The following is a 19890-nucleotide window of genomic DNA, read 5'->3' on the forward strand; positions in this document are numbered from 1 at the left end:
GCAGAAAATCGTGCACCTGATGAAGGCAGTTGTAGCCGAAACATGTGCAGGATTTTCTGCAAAACAAATTGAAAACCTTTTAAAGCAAGAAATTGTGCTCTCTGGCTATTCTCTCCTTTACTAAGAAAGCCTTATTAGCGTATATCATCATAAAATAAAATGTAGAATGTTTACAACTTCAAGGAGATCAGCAAAACACAGGTGGTCTAATATGTTAGTAAAGCACTTCACCGTGTTGAAGGATATAACAGCATTTGTGACAAATATTTCCAGATTAGAATGTAGCATACACAGGATGCCTGGAGCAGCTTCAGCACCGCACGTGTCTGCCCCCTACTGCTACTCATATACGCAATCAAGGAGTTTCGGTTAACCGCACACCAACACCACCCTTCATGTATTAATCACCTGGTGCACAACGATAGAGGCTTCGGCCACCTCAAAATTCCATAGAAAAGATTTTCACTGGCACACAGGATTTTTAGCTGCAGGGCAAGCCCTTGCAATTTTTTAATGCAGTGCAGGTGCAACGTTTCGGGGCCACGCCCCTTTGTCAAGCATCTCATATACGCAATACATAGCTTTGCACAATATCCAGACATGACATTAAAGGAGAAGGAAAGGTATTTTTACACCCCCAAGTGATTGCATGTACTTACCTGAAACCCAGGGCCGGTGCTCCTTTCAGTAAATAACTGCACCAGCCCAGGATTCTTCCAGCGAGTACCACAGAGCGATCTTCTTCCTGCTTGTTCGCGCTTCCAATTTCCCAGAGCAGACGCATGTGCAGTAGAACGAAATACTTGGCTTTTTCGAGTTCGGCTTTTTGCGGTACTGCACATGTGCACCTGTGCAAAGAAAGAAGGAGCCGGAAGCCGATCGAACTGTGCTGCTCACTGGAAGAACCCCGGGTCTGTGTAGTTTTTTGCTGATAGGAGCACCGGCCCGGGGTTTCAGGTAAGTACATGCGATCACTTGGGGGTGCCTAACTTTCGGCACCCCCCCAAGTAAAAAGAGCTTTCCTTATCCTTTAACATGTAGTTTGGTGAAAAGATATTTCTCTAAAAGATCCTAACTCCCTCCTCATCTGAAAATGATTTCCAGGCAGATTTAAAGCAATACGGACACATTCCTATAAAAATCATATGAACGTGTCCATATCAAGGAGGTTTTGCACTAGTTTCTACTAAAAGAGCCCCCAAAGCCGCCCCCAGCTCCGCGAACCTTTGTGAAGCTGACCCTCTGACACTGCTAATGAATCTTCTCCATTGCTTCAGTGACGCTGGGCTGGGGCGATCCTTCCATAGGCTGAAGTCCTAGTTTCATTTGTAATTAGGATATGGAAGGATCGCGCTGCCCCCAGCCCAGCGTCACTGAAGCAATGCAGAAGATCATTTAGCAGTTGCGGAGGGTTGGCTTAAAGGAAAACTATACCCCCCAAACAATGTAGGTCTCTATTAAAAGATACTGAGTAAAACAGCTCATGTGTAAAACCCTGCTTCATGTAAATGAACCATTATCATAATAATATACTTTTTTAGTAGTATGTGCCATTGGGTATTCATAAATAGAAAATTGCCATTTTAAAAAATAAGGGCCATCCCCTGAGATCGTAAGATTCACTGTGTACACATACAAACCACATGTAAGGTCACATGAGCCAATTAACAGACAGAGTTCTGCCTTTTGCTTCCTCACTTCTTCCTGTTACAGTTAGTGTTGTAGTATTTCTGGTCAGGTGATCTCTGAGGCAGCACAGATAGAGTCACGGAATGGTGGTTCAAGGCAAGAGATGTAAAAGGGCAATATATATGTAAATGTATATTCCAGTTTGGTAAGATTCGTAAATATGTCATTCAATTTGATATAAACTATCTGTTGCTTAAGTATTCATTCTTGGGGTATAGTTTTCCTTTAAGGAAGGTTTGTGGGGCTGGGGGGGGCTTTTAGTGGAAACTATTCGGCGTGCAGCAACTCCTAGATATGGACACATTCCTATGATTTTAATAAATGGTATCGCTTTAATATAGCAGGATGTTTGTATCCATTCTAGCACTGGAGTATGAAAAACGGGGGCGATTCTCCTCCTTGCCGTCTTAGATGGCTCCTGCATGTCGCACATTGCTATAGTACTCTCTGCACAAGAAGAGCCAAATGTTCTGGTTTAAGAATTGGAAATTTGGCTCTTAAATTTACCAGGATTAGCTTTTTTGCGCCCCTGGTAAATTGCAGGTTACTGTGGGTAACTGAGGCAGGTTTCTCAACTCACCTCATGGCAGCAGCGCCCCTGCTATAGACCAACACTATCTAAAATGTATTAGAGGAAGGGAAATACATGAGAGATGTACAGTCAGTAGCATTTACACTCTTGTATTCGGTGCATGGTTGTGGTTGTTAAGCTGGTAAAGAACCTCATTGGCCATGCTCTCACAGACTGATCAAAACAACATGTAAAGTCTATTGGAACAGTTTGGACATACATGCACACAGCCAAATAGCAGTATTAGGCGACTATATAATATCCCACACATTAACCATATCAAGTTGATGAAAAATCTTTTTATCAAAGCAAAAACAAAACAAAATGTATATTATTATTGACAAAAATGCATATATACACAAATCAGTGCACAGTACATGTTTGTAAATGGCGCCTTTTGATAATACAGTGTGTAATTAAGAAATATAATGTACAATGCTATTTATCAATAACCAACACACACACAGTTTTCGAGAGAAATATAACTGTCACTTATTGGTCTGATATAAAAGTAAATATGAAATGCATCCGTGACAAACCTGTGGGCATTGAAACTAACCAGGAATCTATTGTCCTTAAGAGGAATTGTGTTTGCACAAAAATGCCCAATGAAGCATATACAAAAGTAACTATGCAAAAGGGCGAATACTATCCAGCTTATAGAATACAACGATACTCCCTATTTCACTGCAGGAACACATCCACAGGGGTCACGTTACTTACAAAGCACAGAATTATACTGGCCCAGAACTTTAGCTCAAGCGATACGGCTGCGGAACTTGGCCTTATGTCAAACCCTAGCTCCTCCCGTGTAACTGAAACTGCCCTTCTTGGGCTGGACCCCACTTCTACATTACTGCCAGAAGTTATACACATATATATCAAAGGGAAGGGACCAGCTAAAGAATGTGTGTGTGTGTAAATGTTCATATATATGTGTAGGTTTTCTCTTACACTCACAGCAGAATATGGAATTTTCATCTTCATCTATATGAAAACTTTAAATGAATTATTTTGTAAAGTTGAAGTCATCTATAAAACAAATATGGGTCTTGCAGGAGTGAATGACAATTAAATCACCAATTTCTCTATTTAATATTGCGTACTATTCTCCGACAGTGGTTGGTCTTCATTTCAGCAAGTGCTTGTTCAAGTTCCTGAATGAGATGCAGCAAAGTTGCGGGGTCGGTCTGCAACACTTGAGTGCTCAGCTCCTGGTTTTGCTTTAGGTGCAGTTTCATGGTGATGGTGGGCTTGATCTGATGTCTCAGACTTCTGCTTGCAAGCTAACGGCAAAGGAGAAAGACATTAAACCTAGAAATAAGTTGGGGCCTCTGACAACTGCTTTTTAGACCTTTTTAGACAGTTGAAATTAATTTATCAGAAGTAAGATTTTTAAAAAGCAGTGAAATAAAGTCCTTTTTATGGAATTAGACAGGCGGTGGTAGAGTTTAGGAACACAAACATCTGATTGCAATGGATTTTTTACCTACGAGGCTGGCACAATTAGATTTATGCATGAGAGAACACAACCAGGATTGATGCAGGTAGGTTAGAGTGTAACTTCAATGAAGATTTGAATAGCAGCTACTTTAGATGCTTAGAGACAAAAGGGCTCATTTATTATAGTTATGACACAAGTGGAGAGCACTTATGTAGAATGTCCATTATATAAATAAAACATAGCTGTGTATTTATACTGTATAACCTTGTAGCTACAGAATGCTACAGTAAAATGTTTAGTGGAGAAATACACTATTGAGGTTAATCATCTAGAACTCATTATCTAGGCAGGCATGGGTCCTCCAGGACCAAAGGTTACCCTGCCGCGAGATGTAGTAATGTTACAATAAAGTGTTATTAATATATCCAGAAACCTGTTCCAGCAGCTGCCATAAACATTTGTGCTAATTATCCCAAAAGCACAGAGATCTCCAATCACCACCAGGTGCACTTGGATCTATTGCTTTATCTGTGCTTGTTTACAGACAACTGTATGGAAACCTATATTCACTAGGGTGGGATGTGCCAATTTGTTTGGTCACATTTTACTAAAGCATACATCGGCTGGTCTGGGGCAGATCAAGAAATTAATGGGAGTTGAGATAATGGCACAGTGTTATCATATAACAATCTCCAGGTCCGTCATTACATACATGTTATAGTTCAGACACATTTCACAGAGCTGAATTCAAATGCCAGTGTATCTTGAAGTCTTCTCCTACCCAAACCCCAAGATATAGAGTAAGGGATGCTCCATTAACATTATAAAGCCTTCCCAAAAAGGTCACTTATTCCACTGAATAAAAAGCCCAGGAGTTTTTGTATATGCCTACTGGCAGACACAGGCATTATCCCAAAATTCTTCTTATTCCACCTCAAAGCTAAACAAACACTTGTAGGAAGGTTGGCTCTAAGAATCACCCAGTTAAAAAAATTTTTTTTATATCATTACCAGTTATAAGTACATGTTTGCTTCGATTTCATATTTAATCAGTTCAGCAGTGAATGCATCAAGGGCCTTATTAAAGTCATTGATTCTGTGTTTTGGGTTTTTTCTTTGATCCTTGCCTTGTTGTGTACAGGTAAAAAGCTGCAAGGAAATTTGAAAAGCATGTGATGGGTCTCGTAAATCTATCAATTTAGGCCAAATTATAGGGAGGGCTTCACAGAAAGCAAAACAGCGCCTCTCATTATTCTATATACTGATACATGAAAATCACTTGTGCAATTTAATTAGTACAAAATAACAGTGTTAAAGAAGAATTTACCATTAACTAAAGTAGGGCAGAAACATTGTACATTACCAGCTTCTATACCAGAACCACAACCCTTTAGCAGTAAAGATCCATGCCTCCAAAATTCCCCTGTAGCTTCCCATCTTCTTTTCTGCTAATTCACTGCAAATGCTTTGTGTGGCTGTTGGTTACTGAGCTTAGGGACCAAGCACAATATACTGCATATATATCACAATAAAGGGTTGATTAGTAAATTATTCACATTTTTGGTACATGGCTGCTTAGCAACCAGCACAATAGTATCAGAATTTAATAATCAGCCCTATAGCATCAGCTTATTTGACATGTAAGCTTCATTTTCTGCTTGATGATTTGTGACGATCTCTAAGCTTAGCTTCCCAACAGCTGCTCAAATCACACTGACCCTGTTGTCTGTCATTGACACTCTTAACAAAATCCAAAATGGGAAACTTTGAAGGCCTAGATCATTACTACTGTAGAGATGCTAAACCTTTAGGCTGGTTCAAAAAGTTCAGTATATAAAACATGGCTTTACTAGCTATATTAATTTTTAGGGTTTAGTTCTCCACTAAAGTCATCATCCAATATTTATGAGTGCATCAGGCTAAAGCCTCCTGAGGTTCAGTTGGTCAGTGGAACAAAAGGAAGGCACCAGGAATCTGTCACACTGCAGACATGTGATGGGATATTTTTAGAAAGATGTAGCTCGCAGACATGATTGGCAACATGTTCCCAAAAGAGAGACGTGTGTTTAGCCAGAACTATGAAATGATTATTACTATTTTACTGGCCCACACAATTAATCTGATTTAAGTTTAAAGAATATTTGAAACCAATGTGCCAGTTAAAAGCCAGTGGAGTAGAATTCGGGCAGTGGCAGTGTTCGTCCAGGAGCTATTTCAGCAAGCAAGCCGGCAGGATCTCACTAGGTTTAATGTGATAGGCTGTTACACACATTATTGCAAAGCATTCTATGGCTAGTAACAGAGAATAACAATTCAGTATGTCCCCAATGATGAACATTTAACCAGTGAAAAGTTCCTGCTGAATTCACAGGTGTCTCAGTGGTGGGGTTGTACAAATAGTAGGCTCTAACAAAGATTTTCACATTTTAAAGGAGAACTATACCCCTGGAACAATGTTGGTCTCTATAAAATGATATTGCATGAAACAGCTCATATGTAAAACCCTGCTTCATGTAAATAAACCATTTTCATAATAATATACTTTTCTAGTAGTATGTGCCATTGGGTAATCATAAATAGAAAATTGTCATTTTAAAAAATAAGGGCCGCCCCCTGGGATCATAGGATTCACTCTGCACACAAACATACCAACAAACCATACTTGTTAGATCACATGAGCCAATTAACAGACAGAATTCTTTTGCTTCCACACTTCTTCCTGTTACAGTAGTATTTCTGGTCCGGTGATCTCTGAGGCAGCAAAAAGACCATCACATAATGGTGGCTCAAGGCAAGAGGTGTAAAAGGGCAAGATTTACTTAAATATATACAGTTTTTTAAGATTCTTTAATATGCCACTTAATATGATGTAAACTATCTGGTGCTTAAGTATTCATTTTGGGGGTATAGTTTTCCTTTAAGTATATAATTAATTTACCAGTCTTATTATGCTGTAGACATTATGCTGTGGCCACCTTAAACCGACTCTCTAAGACCTGCTCTGTGTGTGCTTATATACCCGTGCACGACCTGCCCCCCATCTATGACGTCAAAGAGGGGACGGATGCGGTGCATGTCTATAAATAGACACTGCCAAACACAGAAGTGGGGCACAGCAAGGTTGTGGACGGGAAGGCCAGCAAGGGCAGCAGAAAGCGATCGGCCCAACTCCAACTGCGGCCTGAATAGTTTGTGAGAGTGTCGGCCTGAACCCACCCAACCTACAGGCTCTGGCCTGCACATCACTAATGTACATCCCTGAAATGTATCTCAGCTCAAATATGGCTGTTTCACATCTGTGGTCTTTGGGGAGCAGAGCACCTCTAGAGATGTCCATGCTTTGTTTGTATTCTGTCTAGCCCTAAATGCCACTCTTGAATCAGAATTAGATACACTGGTGAGTGTTTTCTTGGAATATGATGAAAAATTAGGATATGAACGTTTTATAATAATGGATCTTAACAGCTGCCATATTTCCAGAATATCACTATGTAGCAAGCACAGTACCTGAACATCCAAGCGCCATTCCATATTATGATAGTGAGAAAGATCTGGCTCCAGTTCTGTCAAAATTTGGCATATCTCTTTCCTGTTGTCCAAATACAACTGAAGGAGAACTTTATTGATTTCTTCTGGGAAACCCAAAACAAGGACAGAGTGCTGGAAATCGAACTCTGATATCTGTGGATGCAGAATAGAATACTAATGTGTCTGCATGACGCAAAACAAACAGAACTTTTCAGATCTGGTCATCACTTACCATAAGCTTAGAGCTCTCACAGAGCAGATAGGTGAGCCCCTCGACAGCTTGCTGAATTGTGGTGCTGCTAACCTCTAGCTTCCCTGGTAAGGACACAAGGGGTAGAAGTCATGCACAGATAAGAGGGGTCAATTACAAACCATAAAGGAAAAATAGGAGAGACATCCTTAAGAAAAATATGTCATTTTGCTGTATCTGCCTATCCCCACTAGTGGTGGCAATTTATAAATGCTTTTGCATTAATGTTCCCTGAATCAAAAAAAAAAAATGTTGTCAGGTCATACTTACTGTGAATGTAATACAGTATCAACAAGCCAGCTTTCATTATATGTTTTTTTTTTTAAATACATAAAAATAAACTTTCTCATGGCTGGAACATTATATTATTTCTGCCATCCAAACTCTACCTTGAAGGGACAACCATTAGAAATACAAGAACAAGAATATACATTATTTATTCACTTTAAAGGAACTGTTCAGTATAAAAATAAAACCTGGGTAAACAGAGAGGCTGTGCAAAATTAAAAAATGTTTCTAATATAGTTAGCCTAAAATGTAATGTATAAAGGCTGGGGTAACTGGATGTCTAACATAATAGCCAGAACCATACTTCCTGCTTTGCAGCTCTCTCTGATAACTAACTGCTTTTGAATCTGAGCTGCATGCTAAGGATCAATTGCAAACTCGCTGAACAGTTATGTCCCATATTGTGCCCTTAAAGGGATCCTGTCATCGGAAAACATGTTTTTTTTCAAAACGCATCAGTTAATAGTGCTGCTCCAGCAGAATTCTGCACTGAAATCCATTTCTCAAAAGAGCAAACAGAGTTTTTTATATTCAATTTTGAAATCTGACATGGGGCTAGACATTTTGTCTATTTCCCAGCTGCCCCTGGTCATGTGACTTGTGCCTGTACTTTAGGAGAGAAATGCTTTCTGGCACACTGCTGTTTTTCCTTCTCAGTGTAACTGAATGTGTCTCAGTGAGACATGGGTTTTTACTATTGAGTGTTGTTCTTAGATCTACCAAGGAGCTGTTATCTTGTGTTAGGGGGCTGTTATCTGGTTACCTTCCCATTGTTCTGTTGTTTGGCTGCTGGGGGGGGGAAAGGGAGGGGGTGATATCTGTATAGTGTTCTGGCTATGATGTTAGACATCCACTCACTCCAGCCTTTATACATTACATTTTTGGCTAACTAATTATATTAGAAATATTTTTTTATTTTGCACAGCCTATCTATTTACCTAGTTTTTATTTTTTACACTGAACTGTTCCTTTAAAGGATTTTCATTGCTGGTGCAAGAGTATATCAATTACTCTTACTTTGTAATGACAATATACTTTGTTTCGTAGAGAACATAAATGCTTTCCACCGTTAAGCCTCTTTCATTGTCTCTCTGCTGATAGGAAGCTACTTCTATGATTTTATGGAATACAGCCTTCAATATGAACAGATATCTAGATGCCACCAGCTGGAGCAGAAAGGCCAGCCAAAACTATCCACATATGCTGAGCCCTCTTTCTAAATATTAAAGGATTTAAGAAATGTATTAATAGTGATGAGGGTAAGACAGGTGATTTCCTCCCTTTCATTAGATACCAGGTGTTTTGAAAGCACCTGAAATTTAAACCAAAAGGTGCAGTGACTTTATATTATTATGCCATCACAGTACACTCATGGAAATACTAAGAGAATACTGTATAACCATATGCCTTTTTTTTCCATTCCCTAGAAAATATTATTTTACTTCTTAATCCCATAAACCACCCTATCCCTTCCCAAAGCCTTCTGCTCAATTTTAGTTATAATTCTCTTTCATTTATGGCTTTCCAATTATAAGTCAATGAAAACTGTAGCTATAGCCTCTCGTGTGGATGCCAGGAGGTACAAAAGAAGCTGGATATCCACACCTTGAACATCTTAAGCTTAGTGGCTAAGGCATGATCTGAAATATATATGTTTAGAATAGAACCAAAGGAATCTGTAATAACAGAAAGCAGGCATAGGAAGGACAGCAAAGTTCCCCTAATCTTGCACATAGGCAATGCAGAAAGAGGACATAAAACTAAATCTGACATTTGAAATGTATTGAGAATAATTACAGCAAAAAATATCTCTAAGGCTAATGCAATGCCTTTAGTTGACTCAGAGATGTCAAATATAGAACACAGAAATGAAAAAACCTTGAACTGTATCCTTGGAAAATCACGTATAGGTGTTTAGCCTGTATCAGGCATCCAGCTAAAAGCTAAAGTGATTATTGACACTGTTAAGAGGCCCAGACTACATTTAAGCAATTGGCAGGTCATTGTGATTTTTAAAGAAATGCAAAATAAGGAATTACTCCAATATCATAGACATTTAACATGGCTGTAATTCTCTACAAGTTATTTTACTCTACCATTAAGTATCATATTTAAAATAGGAAGATTAATTAGATTTAAATGAACAAGTCTGAGCACCATTTCTATAGAGATGAACAGTAAATAAAACTACATGGGATTAACAATGATGGGATTAAAGTGCAGATGGCAATAAACTCTTGCAAGATTAATTAAATTGATAATGCACAAGGTTACTCATATAGACCTCATACCCACAGGACCTTAGAGATCTATCATTTAATTTAATTTAACAATAAATTAAATTTATTGGAAGGGGTATTTTAAATAATTTCCACATTTACAGTAGTCTAATCCAGACATTTTATTAATGTGTTCCCAAACTCTCCTTATACTTACTTGCAGCTCCTTCATAGACTTTGGGATTGGAACCTCTTCTTAAAAATTCTATAGCAATGCGACCAAATTCACCAACAACTGAAAAAAAGTGAAATAAACATGGCTGCTAGTGCTTTTTAGAAATGACCGTCTCAATATAAAAAACGCTCCATCTTTGTAACTGATGGCAAAACACAATGGTTTTAGGATGCTGTGGAATTTAATTAAGCCTTTTATCGCTTGCAAATTACCAAATGGTGAAAACTGGAAACTATGGTAGGTACTACAGATTTGGTATGAAAACGAATTGAGAAATTCTATAACGCTTTAACTGTACTGACATAGTCAGTATAACAGGCTTGCATCCCATTTTTATGCATTCATCATGGTCTCCTGTGATTGGCAGGTTTTCTGGAGTACCTACTAACCCCAGACATATGGTTGCCACCTGGACTATATTTAACTGGTAAGGCCAGTAAAACTGACATGGGGAGGCCCATTTATCAAAGGTTGAATTTCAAATTCATGTCAATTTTTTGTATTTAAGAAAAATTAGATTGATCGAATAGTTCCGACCCAAAAATTCTAATCATATTAGAATTGTACTAATGGAGTTTTTCTCAGAAAAAAACGAAAACTTGAATGTCAGGAAGGCTATTAACCTCTCGAAATGGCTCAACGCTCTGCCATTGACTTGTACATGAACTCGGCAGGTTTTAGGTGGCGAATATTGAATTAGGACTGTTTCCATTGGCGAGGTGTGAAAAATCTCACATTGGAACTGAGAGATTAAAATTCAAATGTGTGAATTTTGATACAAATTTTTTTTTTTAGAAAATTGGAATTTACTATTCGAGTCTTAATACATCTGGCCCTTTATGGTAGTGTTATAAATGTGAAGAAAGATAACAGAACTAGGAAGGCCATTATCCTTTTCCAAATAAGTTTCCTATTTTTCAGTGTTTGCAAAGCAATGATCAAAAGGACACAACAACAACAACAGATCCAGAATATGTTTAATTATTGGCCCCTTTATTTGAAGTTTACCAATTCTAGAAACCAGAGAGTAGCCTGCTGATAAGAGGCCATTAACAGTCTAACTTAAGCAGGCCACAGACGCAATCAACGTACGATCGGACTTCCCCATCTCCCGACCTGCCACTAACCATTCCGATCAAATAAAGTACAAAAGATCAGGCGATGTTCTGCCCCTGACCGCAATCGTACGAAAGTTATGTCCGACCAAAGCTAGTGATAGTCTCTCTCTGTCACTAGCTCGTACGATCGTCAATACATGCAGAGATATCACCCGCAGCCAACAGAAATCTTTTAACCTGTCCGATCGACCAAACGACTGATCTCCGCCGGACGAAAAATGACGGGACTCTCCGGTCCGCAAATCGTACGAATCCTCGAAATAATGGATAACAGATAACATTATGTTTTACAGGGCTTATCTGCTACCTGCTGTGTAACTTGACCTTTTCTCCTTTGAATAGCTGCTCCCTTGGCTACACAGCAGCTTATTTATATAAACAATAGTAGTGTTTCTGAAGCAAACACAGCAGTCTAAGGGTAAGGCCACACAAGGAGATTCGGGGAGATTTTGTCAAAAGACGAGGCGATTAGTCGCCAGGCAACAAAATCTCCCCGAATCTCCTCGTGTGGACTAACCCTTACTAGTGCAGGGCAACACTGCATTATATTTTTATTACTTTAAAACAATTTTTTTGGTGTTATTGGTCCTTTAAATACATTTTTACCAACATGTATAAAAAGTCCCATAATACAAAATAAGATACATAAATCTGAAATTAAAGTATGCAGCCCTTCATGAAAGAAAATAAGTCATTTTGGCCATCCTTGGACTGTATGAATGGATTATGAAGGCCATCTTAAGTATTGTATTGGGTCTCTTATCCAGAAAATCTGGATTACAGGAAGTCAATCTCCCATAGACTCCATTCTAACCAAATAATTCACATTACTGACTAAAACAGTACTTTTAACTTGATTTGAATGAAGAGATAATCTATCAGTATTGGGTTCATTTATTGCTTAAATGATTTTCTAGTAGATTTAAGGTACAGTGATCCAAATTACAGAAAGAAAAAACCCAATTCTCAAGCAGTTTAGATATCAGATCCCATAACCATATATGAAATAATGTAACCAATATTCTACTGTTACATAATCTTACATTATCACATGCAAAAGTAAACTGAATATTAGTCATAATTAGTCCCTGCTCCATAGAGCTTATAGTCTACAGTTAGTTTGGTGCCTGAGGTTTAATATAAGATTCAAAGCCTAAAATCCAAAATATTTTACTGAGATAAAACTATAACTTTTCTGCCACTTTGCATTTGACAATCTATTTTCCACACTGGAACGATTTTATTCTTGTGTTGAAAATAAAGGTCCAAATGCCCACGTAAAAAGGTATAAATTTTTCCCACGTGATTCAGGATCCTTCAGGACTCCCTAGTTCTATATGTGATAAATGAGTCCCTAAGTGGCCTGGCCATGATTGATAAAATACAGTAGGTGCTTCAGTTTTGCATTTTGGCATAATGACATTTTCATCTGGACTTTTGTGGTTGCAAGTAAAGGGGTTAATGTGAATTGGGCTGATGTTTGTCACATGGTGGGGAACATTTACAGTTCATTCGTAAATAACACCAGACAGAAGCCCCCAGCCCTCCTGCAGTGACAAGAGACACACTAAACATAGTGCTTAGTTTAATTAAGAGAAATAATACATCTTCTATGGCAAGTACAAGCAACCCCACTGCTTTATGGCTGCAGCCTTCCCTGGGAACTGCTCCCAACTCCAGATCTGATACAGGCACAACACAAAGAAGACTTTACACAAGCTTTTCCTTTCTGTTCTGTCTTCTTGAGCAAATGTTTGCCATAGTGACCAACAGACAGGAGAATATTTCATAGAAATAATTAAAGATAGGGTCAGATGAGCAATTTACTTGCTGGGGAAAGTTGTCCGAATTAAGATTGGTAGCACACTATACTTTCCTACAAGTTGTAGAAAACCACAGATAGGTTATTCATGGGCAAAATGCAAAGGGAGGCAATTTCCTGCAATTAAGCCAGATCCCCGCGAGTAATATGTTTTTCTTGCGGTATTCCTAATGCTATGCTATGGTAAGTCATTTTTGGGAGATTCCTCACCTGTGGTAGCGCAGATTTAACCACGGACAAAATGTTATTGTGTGACATTGCCCTTTATTGCATTTTACCCGTTTATGGAATTGGAGCTCCTCAATGACTTTGAATATGCTTTTATTTTACAGTAGAAGAATAAATTATTTTAAACTGCTAATTTTTGGCTTGTAACTCACACTTTTGTTCTTGCATGTTTTAAGTCACACTGTCATCTGCTGGCAATAGCTGAAATCTCAATCTGTTACTCCCGAAATGCGACAGGCAGGTTTGTTTAGCAGTCTGTTGCAATAATATAGAGTGCTGCCTGATTTGTGCATTTGTTATTTAGTTACTACGGCTGGGATGCTGGAGGCAGAGAACCTTGGAGCTGTACTAGAGGGATGCTTGGAGTGGTCTTTTTGTTTTTACTAATAGCTGAAATCTGTTGTGCCTTAGAGCTAAGCTACACAGGAGATATTGTAGGATGGTGTCAGATTGACAGATCACATCCTACAAGTCAGATGTAGTTGCATGGGTCAAAATATAATGGGACTGATATAAAAATCAGAGGTGTAAACTACATGGAAAAGTTTCCATACGACGAGACATGCATGTTTGATGGGAACACTGCATATTGTGCTTTAATCCAACAGGATAAATGCTGATGGTGTCTGATATTTCTCACTGAAATACATTTAATGCCAGATGTAGAACTTATACCATCCAAAATGATCTGATCCGACTTTACATTCTAACTATGGGGATCAGATTTTGTAGGTTCCAACAAAATCCTGTGCTGTTGCGTGATATTGCTTGACAAGATCAGATAAAAATGTGATCAAATTCTCCCATGGAGTTTAGCCCTTATTCTCAAGCCAGTAATTGCACAGTCTCAGTAACTCTGCCCCACTCCAACTTTCCCCTGGCAGCTCATAAATGAATGTATGGTTAGTGAGGAACTTACCCATAAAAATCTCTACAGTACTAGAAGGAGGTGCTACTGATCCCCTTCTGCCAATCTCCCCTTTTCCTCGCAGCTGAAATGCTTTTGTCACTTATAATAATATATGCCAAGCATACAACATACAGCATATGAGTCTGTGATGGGATTCAGACCCCTCTTTTATTGCTACAGTGTATTAAGCCAATGTATAGAAACAGCAGGTGTGTACATGCAATTGGCTGCTAACTCTTGGAATGCACTAGCCGAGCAAACACAAAAGCATCAATATTTACCTTATCTGGGTTACCAATGCACTCCCATGTTGTGTAGGTGGGTACTTCTTCCCTACAAAAATTATCGAGCCTACAACAATGTGCAGAGGGCAGAGTATGTTACATTACAACCCCCAATACAAAAGGAGGGTAGAGGCATGATTAGGTAATTCTATTGATTGTCGGGTGGTCCCACACTCCAAGTGTATCAAGGTTCTGCACAACAGAGTCACTGGCACCGTCGAAGCCACAATTTATCCAAGGTAAAAGTAAAGTGCACTCTGGAGAACCACAACACTGAATCGAATGTGGTTCTCCAGAGTGCACTTTACTTTTACCTTAGAGGCATGATTAACATATTTCACGTTCGTTAGTGAAATAGATCCCTCCAGAGAAGATTCTCAGGGCTAAGACTAACCTCACTCTTAATACAATTAGGGGGAGTACTAAACATGCAAAATAAGTACAAAACAGCCGTATTAGGCTAGTGCCAGATGTAGCAGATCTCGGCCACAGGAGAAACACAGGCCAAGAAACCGTTCCTCTGCTACTCAATGAGCCTGCACCTCGGCTTGGGTGCAGGAAGATGCAGTGGGTTTCAGTGCCAAAACACGAGTTTGCACTTTGGCATCAAACAGCAGTGATCCTCTACATCTGGCACAAGCCTTAAGGTGGCCATAGACGCAAAGATCCGCTAGTTTGGCGACATCGCCAAACAAGCCGATCTTTCCCCTATAGGCCACTAACGGGCATGGCTCTATCGGGGGTAATCTGAACGTTCGCCCCTATGGCCAACCGATCAGATTACGATGAGAGCGCAATTGGCTCCGGCGGGAACGGTCGGGACAAAATCAAACCTGTCCGATCGACCAAACGTCCGATCTCCGCCGGACGAAAAATGTCGGGACTCTCCACACACGGTCCGAAAATCGTACGAATCCTTGATTCGTACGATGAGATCTTTGCGTCTATGGCCACCTTTACACTGCAGTACATGGCTGAACTGACCGAGTCCCTTTCCAGACTTTGGTCCCTACACATATGCAGGTGTCACCTAACTCCATTCTGCTTTTCCTCAGTGGAGTGAATGCTGCTTTTGCTAAATTAGCCTGTCACATCTCCTGTAAGTGTCCTAAGGGATAACTGCATATACCTCATGAATGGAGTCCCTGTTCCCCGACTTCTCTAGGGTCTCTGGTTTCCTTAGGTTCAATGCTTGATACTGAGGGGCATGTTTACTATCCTTATGCTAAACATTCCTTCCATCCAGCCATGATAGCAGGTCAGATCAGAGAGCAATGCACTGCCTTCTATTAAATAAACTAGGGACAGGATTTGGGGGAAGTTATGGCAAACAAGGACTTCCTGATCAGTAGGGGAAGTTATTACCTTGGGTCCCGACCAATACCTTTGCCTAAGTTATTACCAGAAACACATTCAAATCTGGGCAATGCAGCTTTCCAGGAAGTGTCTGCCTGTGTGGATTATATAATTGTACAACACAGAATCGAGGTATGCTGCACAGCCTGCACCCAGGGTTCAACTTCAGAAAGAGGGGCATAGAGGAAAGAGATTACTCTTGCACTGGTATCTGAAAGCTCAGGTGACAGCTCTGACATGTTTGTGCAAAGAGAACTTGACTGGCTGCTCCATGGAAGAGGGAAATCATAATCATCATCAAAGAGTCTGGCTGCAGCTCAGCTGATTGAATGCAGTCACGTGACTTACCGGCGCCGCCCACCCGAGTTAAGATCTGCAGATGTTCCCTGTGCTCTTCGCTTAGTACCAGCAACATGATCACTCAGTTGCTTCTCCAGCAAGTTTAGCACAAGGATAGAACAGCAGGCTACATACACACAGCACGGGATAACAGCGACACAGACAGTCACATGACAGCGTGTACCGTTTAAAGGAGTCCGACAGGAAACTTTTAGCTGGATCACGGGTTCCACAGTCATTCTATTGTAGTACACGGGCTCCATCTGCTGGCTGCATTCTGTTGTGAGTTTTTCGGCTTCATGCAGCTGCTGTTGGGCCAGGAGACATATAGGGGCCAATTCATTAACTTAGAGTGAAGGGTTCGAAGTAAAAAAACGTCGAATTTCGAAGTGTTTTTTGGGCTACTTCGACCATCGAATGGGCTACTTCGACTTTCGACTACGACTTCGAATCGAAGGATTCGAACTAAAAATCGTTTTTAGTTCGACTATTCGACCATTCGATAGTCGAAGTACTGTCTCTTTAAGAAAAAACTTTGACCCCCTAGTTCGCCACCTAAAAGCTACCGAACCCAATGTTAGCCTATGGGGAAGGTCCCCATAGGCTTGGCTACGTTTTTTTGGTCGAAGGATAATCCTTCTATCGTTGGATTAAAATCCTTCGAATCGTTCGATTTGAAGGATTTAATTGTTCGATCGAACGATTATTCCTTCGATCGTTCAATCGCAGTTTTTGCGCAAAATCCTTCGACTTCGATATTCGAAGTCGAAGGATTTTCATTCCCAGTCAAATATCGAGGGTTAATTAACCCTCGATATTCGACCCTTGATGCATCTGCCCCATAGTGGTAAAGCGATAAACCCCTGAGAGAACAGAAAGAAATATATATACACGGAGAAAATGAAATAATGGTGTAGGCAGGCAGACAGGGGTAGACATTCACTGAGCAATACTCATCTCATCTTACACCACTAGGATTTATTATGACAGTAAAGCTGGCCATAGACGCAACGATCCGATCGTTAGGGCTTCAAAAACTTGCCTGAGCTGGAGAAAAGGAAAAAAAAAAGAATCATGAGTGTAAGTGAGGCCTCAGTGAGTGACATGAGTGTAGGACATTAAAGTGGAAGCAGCGTAAATGGGACCTAGAAGGATACAAAGAGATTTTCAACACACATGGCCAGAGGCAAAGTCAGACAACAGGGGCCCTTATATGAGGTAGGAAGCAATTATATTGGATTTATAACATAAGGCCTTTCAGCCGATATTGAACCCAACTCCCAACTTTCTCAGAGCAAAAGGCTAGGATTTGCAGTGCAGTTCAAGAGGGGCACAGGTTGGACGGCCCTGATTTGATTCACAATTCAAATTCAGTGCTAGGCATAAAAGCAGGCACATATTGGAGTTCAGTACAGGCCAGTTCTGGGGTTTGCTTTTACTGGGAAGTGTGGTTGCAGTCTGGTCAGGTGCCACAATGACGCTCTGAATAACATTTGTAAGTATTGCTGGATTGGTCTCTCTTATAGCATCTTATTTAGGCCCATCTTGCCAGACTGAGCTCCACTCAACACAATCTTGTCCCACAGCAAATACAAATGCTGTGTTACATAGGCCAGAGAGACTCTTCCTTAGGGCCATGTGACTTGGGTATAGGGTTTTTAGCAGTGAATTATAGCTTGTGGTGTTTTTTTGCCAAAGTGCATAACCTTGCATTTATCAAAATTGAACCTCTTTTTACAGTTTGCTGCCCAGTATTCCAACTTAGACAAATCACTCTGCAAAGTGGCAGCATCCTGCATGAAACCTATAGTTCTGCACAATTCAGTATCATCTGCAAAAATAGAAACAGATTCCCTCCACTGGCCTTACCAGTAGTTTGCAGATGGGTTTAGCATTTAATGTTTCCAAAATAATCATTATGCTGCAAATGAACACAGTAATTGCTTGGTTTTTAACGTAAGACAATAATAAAGATGTTATAAAAATAAATTGGTAACATTATGACAATTTACCATCACTTTCCAAAAGACCACACCCATATCGAACATGCCCAACCCTGATTTAAAGTGGCATTTACAAGCATGCCCCATATCACTACCAAGTTCTTTTGGACAGGGGAATCTCTGGTTTTAGGCTCAGTGATTTTTTTCTCCTCCTGGTAGGGGAAACAACGACTGCCTTCAGTTACTATAGCGCAAGTTACTATGATGTATCTAAAGCATGGCCCAGGGTGGACAGCATATGGTTAATGTTTCATAGGTGCCCCTGAGAAATATCTGCACATGCAATATGTCTGCCACTGTTTCCTGCTATGTCTGTATATCAGTGTACTACACAAGAGCCATGCATATCCTGTAAATTATATCTTTATAAAAAGGTGCTTAATGATGTCATCGGTTATAATCGGAGCTTAGTAATGTAGTTTCTGTCACATGACTCACTGAAACTTGTGTATTATAATAAAAAAAGTACCTCCTGTTGCAAAATATGAGGATATCAGAAGTCATCTTGCAGTTCCATGACCTGTATAAAAACATTTGGCCTTGGTAACTTATAATATCATTATGTTTTACAAGAGGGGGTGCTTTATTCACTATATTCATGATATTTCTCTGCTATATCAACATTTTACTATTGATTATGTTTCCCTACCATGCCCACATTTTGTCATTGGTTATGTTTTCATTTATTGCCCATACATTACTAGTGATTTTTTCCCTGCCATGACCACACACATTGACACTAACTATATTTTCCTGCCATGCCATACATTACTACCAATAGTTTCTCTACCTTGCCCACAAATTATGGTTTCTTTTCATGTGTACACCCTGCCCACACATTGGTATTGATTTTTCCCTACCATACCAAATGATTAGTAATTTTTCTGTATTTCCCATACATTAGGGCTCATTTAGAAATGCAATATAAAAATGGCAGCAAAATTGCGCACACATTAACATTGTTCATAAAAATAACAGTCTCTCCTTGCACTTGCAAATACTTACAGGTGGCACCAATGTGCCTGCTCAACCTCGTCTGATGATTAGAGAACAAGTTCACACCTTGATGCCAGGGAGCTCTGGAATTACCACTAGTGGTGTTAGTTCAATGTTTTCACCAGCGGTGTTATTAGCTAATGCTGTACCAAAAAATTATATGTCAAATGCATTAGAACTCTATATGTGACACCATACTCACTCTGCAAATGGCACAATGTGTGCCAGATTCACAGAAACATGCGGTAATTAGTGCCCATTTTGGCACATGCAATAGCAGCAAACTCAACTTAGCAGCAGCCACAATGTCGCTGGAAATCTGGGGAAAACTGCATTGTGGGAATAATATATGGCAATTTGCACCTTGTAAGTGCATTTTTACCATGTACGGCATTTTTAACTGAGCCCTATTATATCAGACATTACTGTGTTTAAAGGGGTTGTTCACCATTAAGTTAGCTTTTAGAATAATGTAGAAAGTGATATTCTTCAGTTGGTCTTCATTTTTATTGGCTCTTCAATTATTTAGCTTTTGTTCAGCGTCTCTCTGGTTTGATATTTCAGTTGCTAGAGATGTATTTTCCTTAGCAATCAGGCAGTGGTGTGATAA

At 39.7% G+C, this 19890-nt stretch overlaps 1 protein-coding gene across 2 annotated transcripts; it reads right to left on the bottom strand.

Annotated features, from left to right (window-relative positions):
- Positions 1-2539: 2539 nt before the first annotated feature.
- On the bottom strand, positions 2540-16486 carry commd2.L (COMM domain containing 2 L homeolog). 2 transcript variants are annotated; one of them, XM_018261848.2, is made up of 6 exons: positions 16291-16486; positions 10207-10284; positions 7465-7547; positions 7212-7385; positions 4716-4853; positions 3416-3546 (listed from the first exon to the last, which is right to left on the bottom strand). In XM_018261848.2, the coding sequence occupies exons 1-5, from the start codon at positions 16355-16357 to the stop codon at positions 4719-4721; spliced, it is 537 nt and encodes a 178-aa protein (XP_018117337.1). In that variant the 5' UTR covers positions 16358-16486; the 3' UTR covers positions 3416-3546; positions 4716-4718.
- Positions 16487-19890: the final 3404 nt, after the last annotated feature.

Source organism: Xenopus laevis, chromosome 5L (genome assembly GCF_017654675.1).
Source record: "Xenopus laevis strain J_2021 chromosome 5L, Xenopus_laevis_v10.1, whole genome shotgun sequence".
NCBI lineage: Eukaryota > Metazoa > Chordata > Amphibia > Anura > Pipidae > Xenopus > Xenopus laevis.

Bases quoted from the DNA above. Each gene is read 5' to 3' on its own strand.
- commd2.L (XM_018261848.2), bottom strand. From the start codon at position 16,357: ATGTTGCTGGTACTAAGCGAAGAGCACAGGGAACATCTGCAGATCTTA. The intron at 7,548-10,206 runs GTAAGTATAAGG...TGTCCTTACCAG, and splicing joins AGTCTATGAAGGAGCTGCAA to GGAAGCTAGAGGTTAGCAGC. The intron at 7,386-7,464 runs GTAAGTGATGAC...CTGCATCCACAG, and splicing joins GTGAGAGCTCTAAGCTTATG to ATATCAGAGTTCGATTTCCA.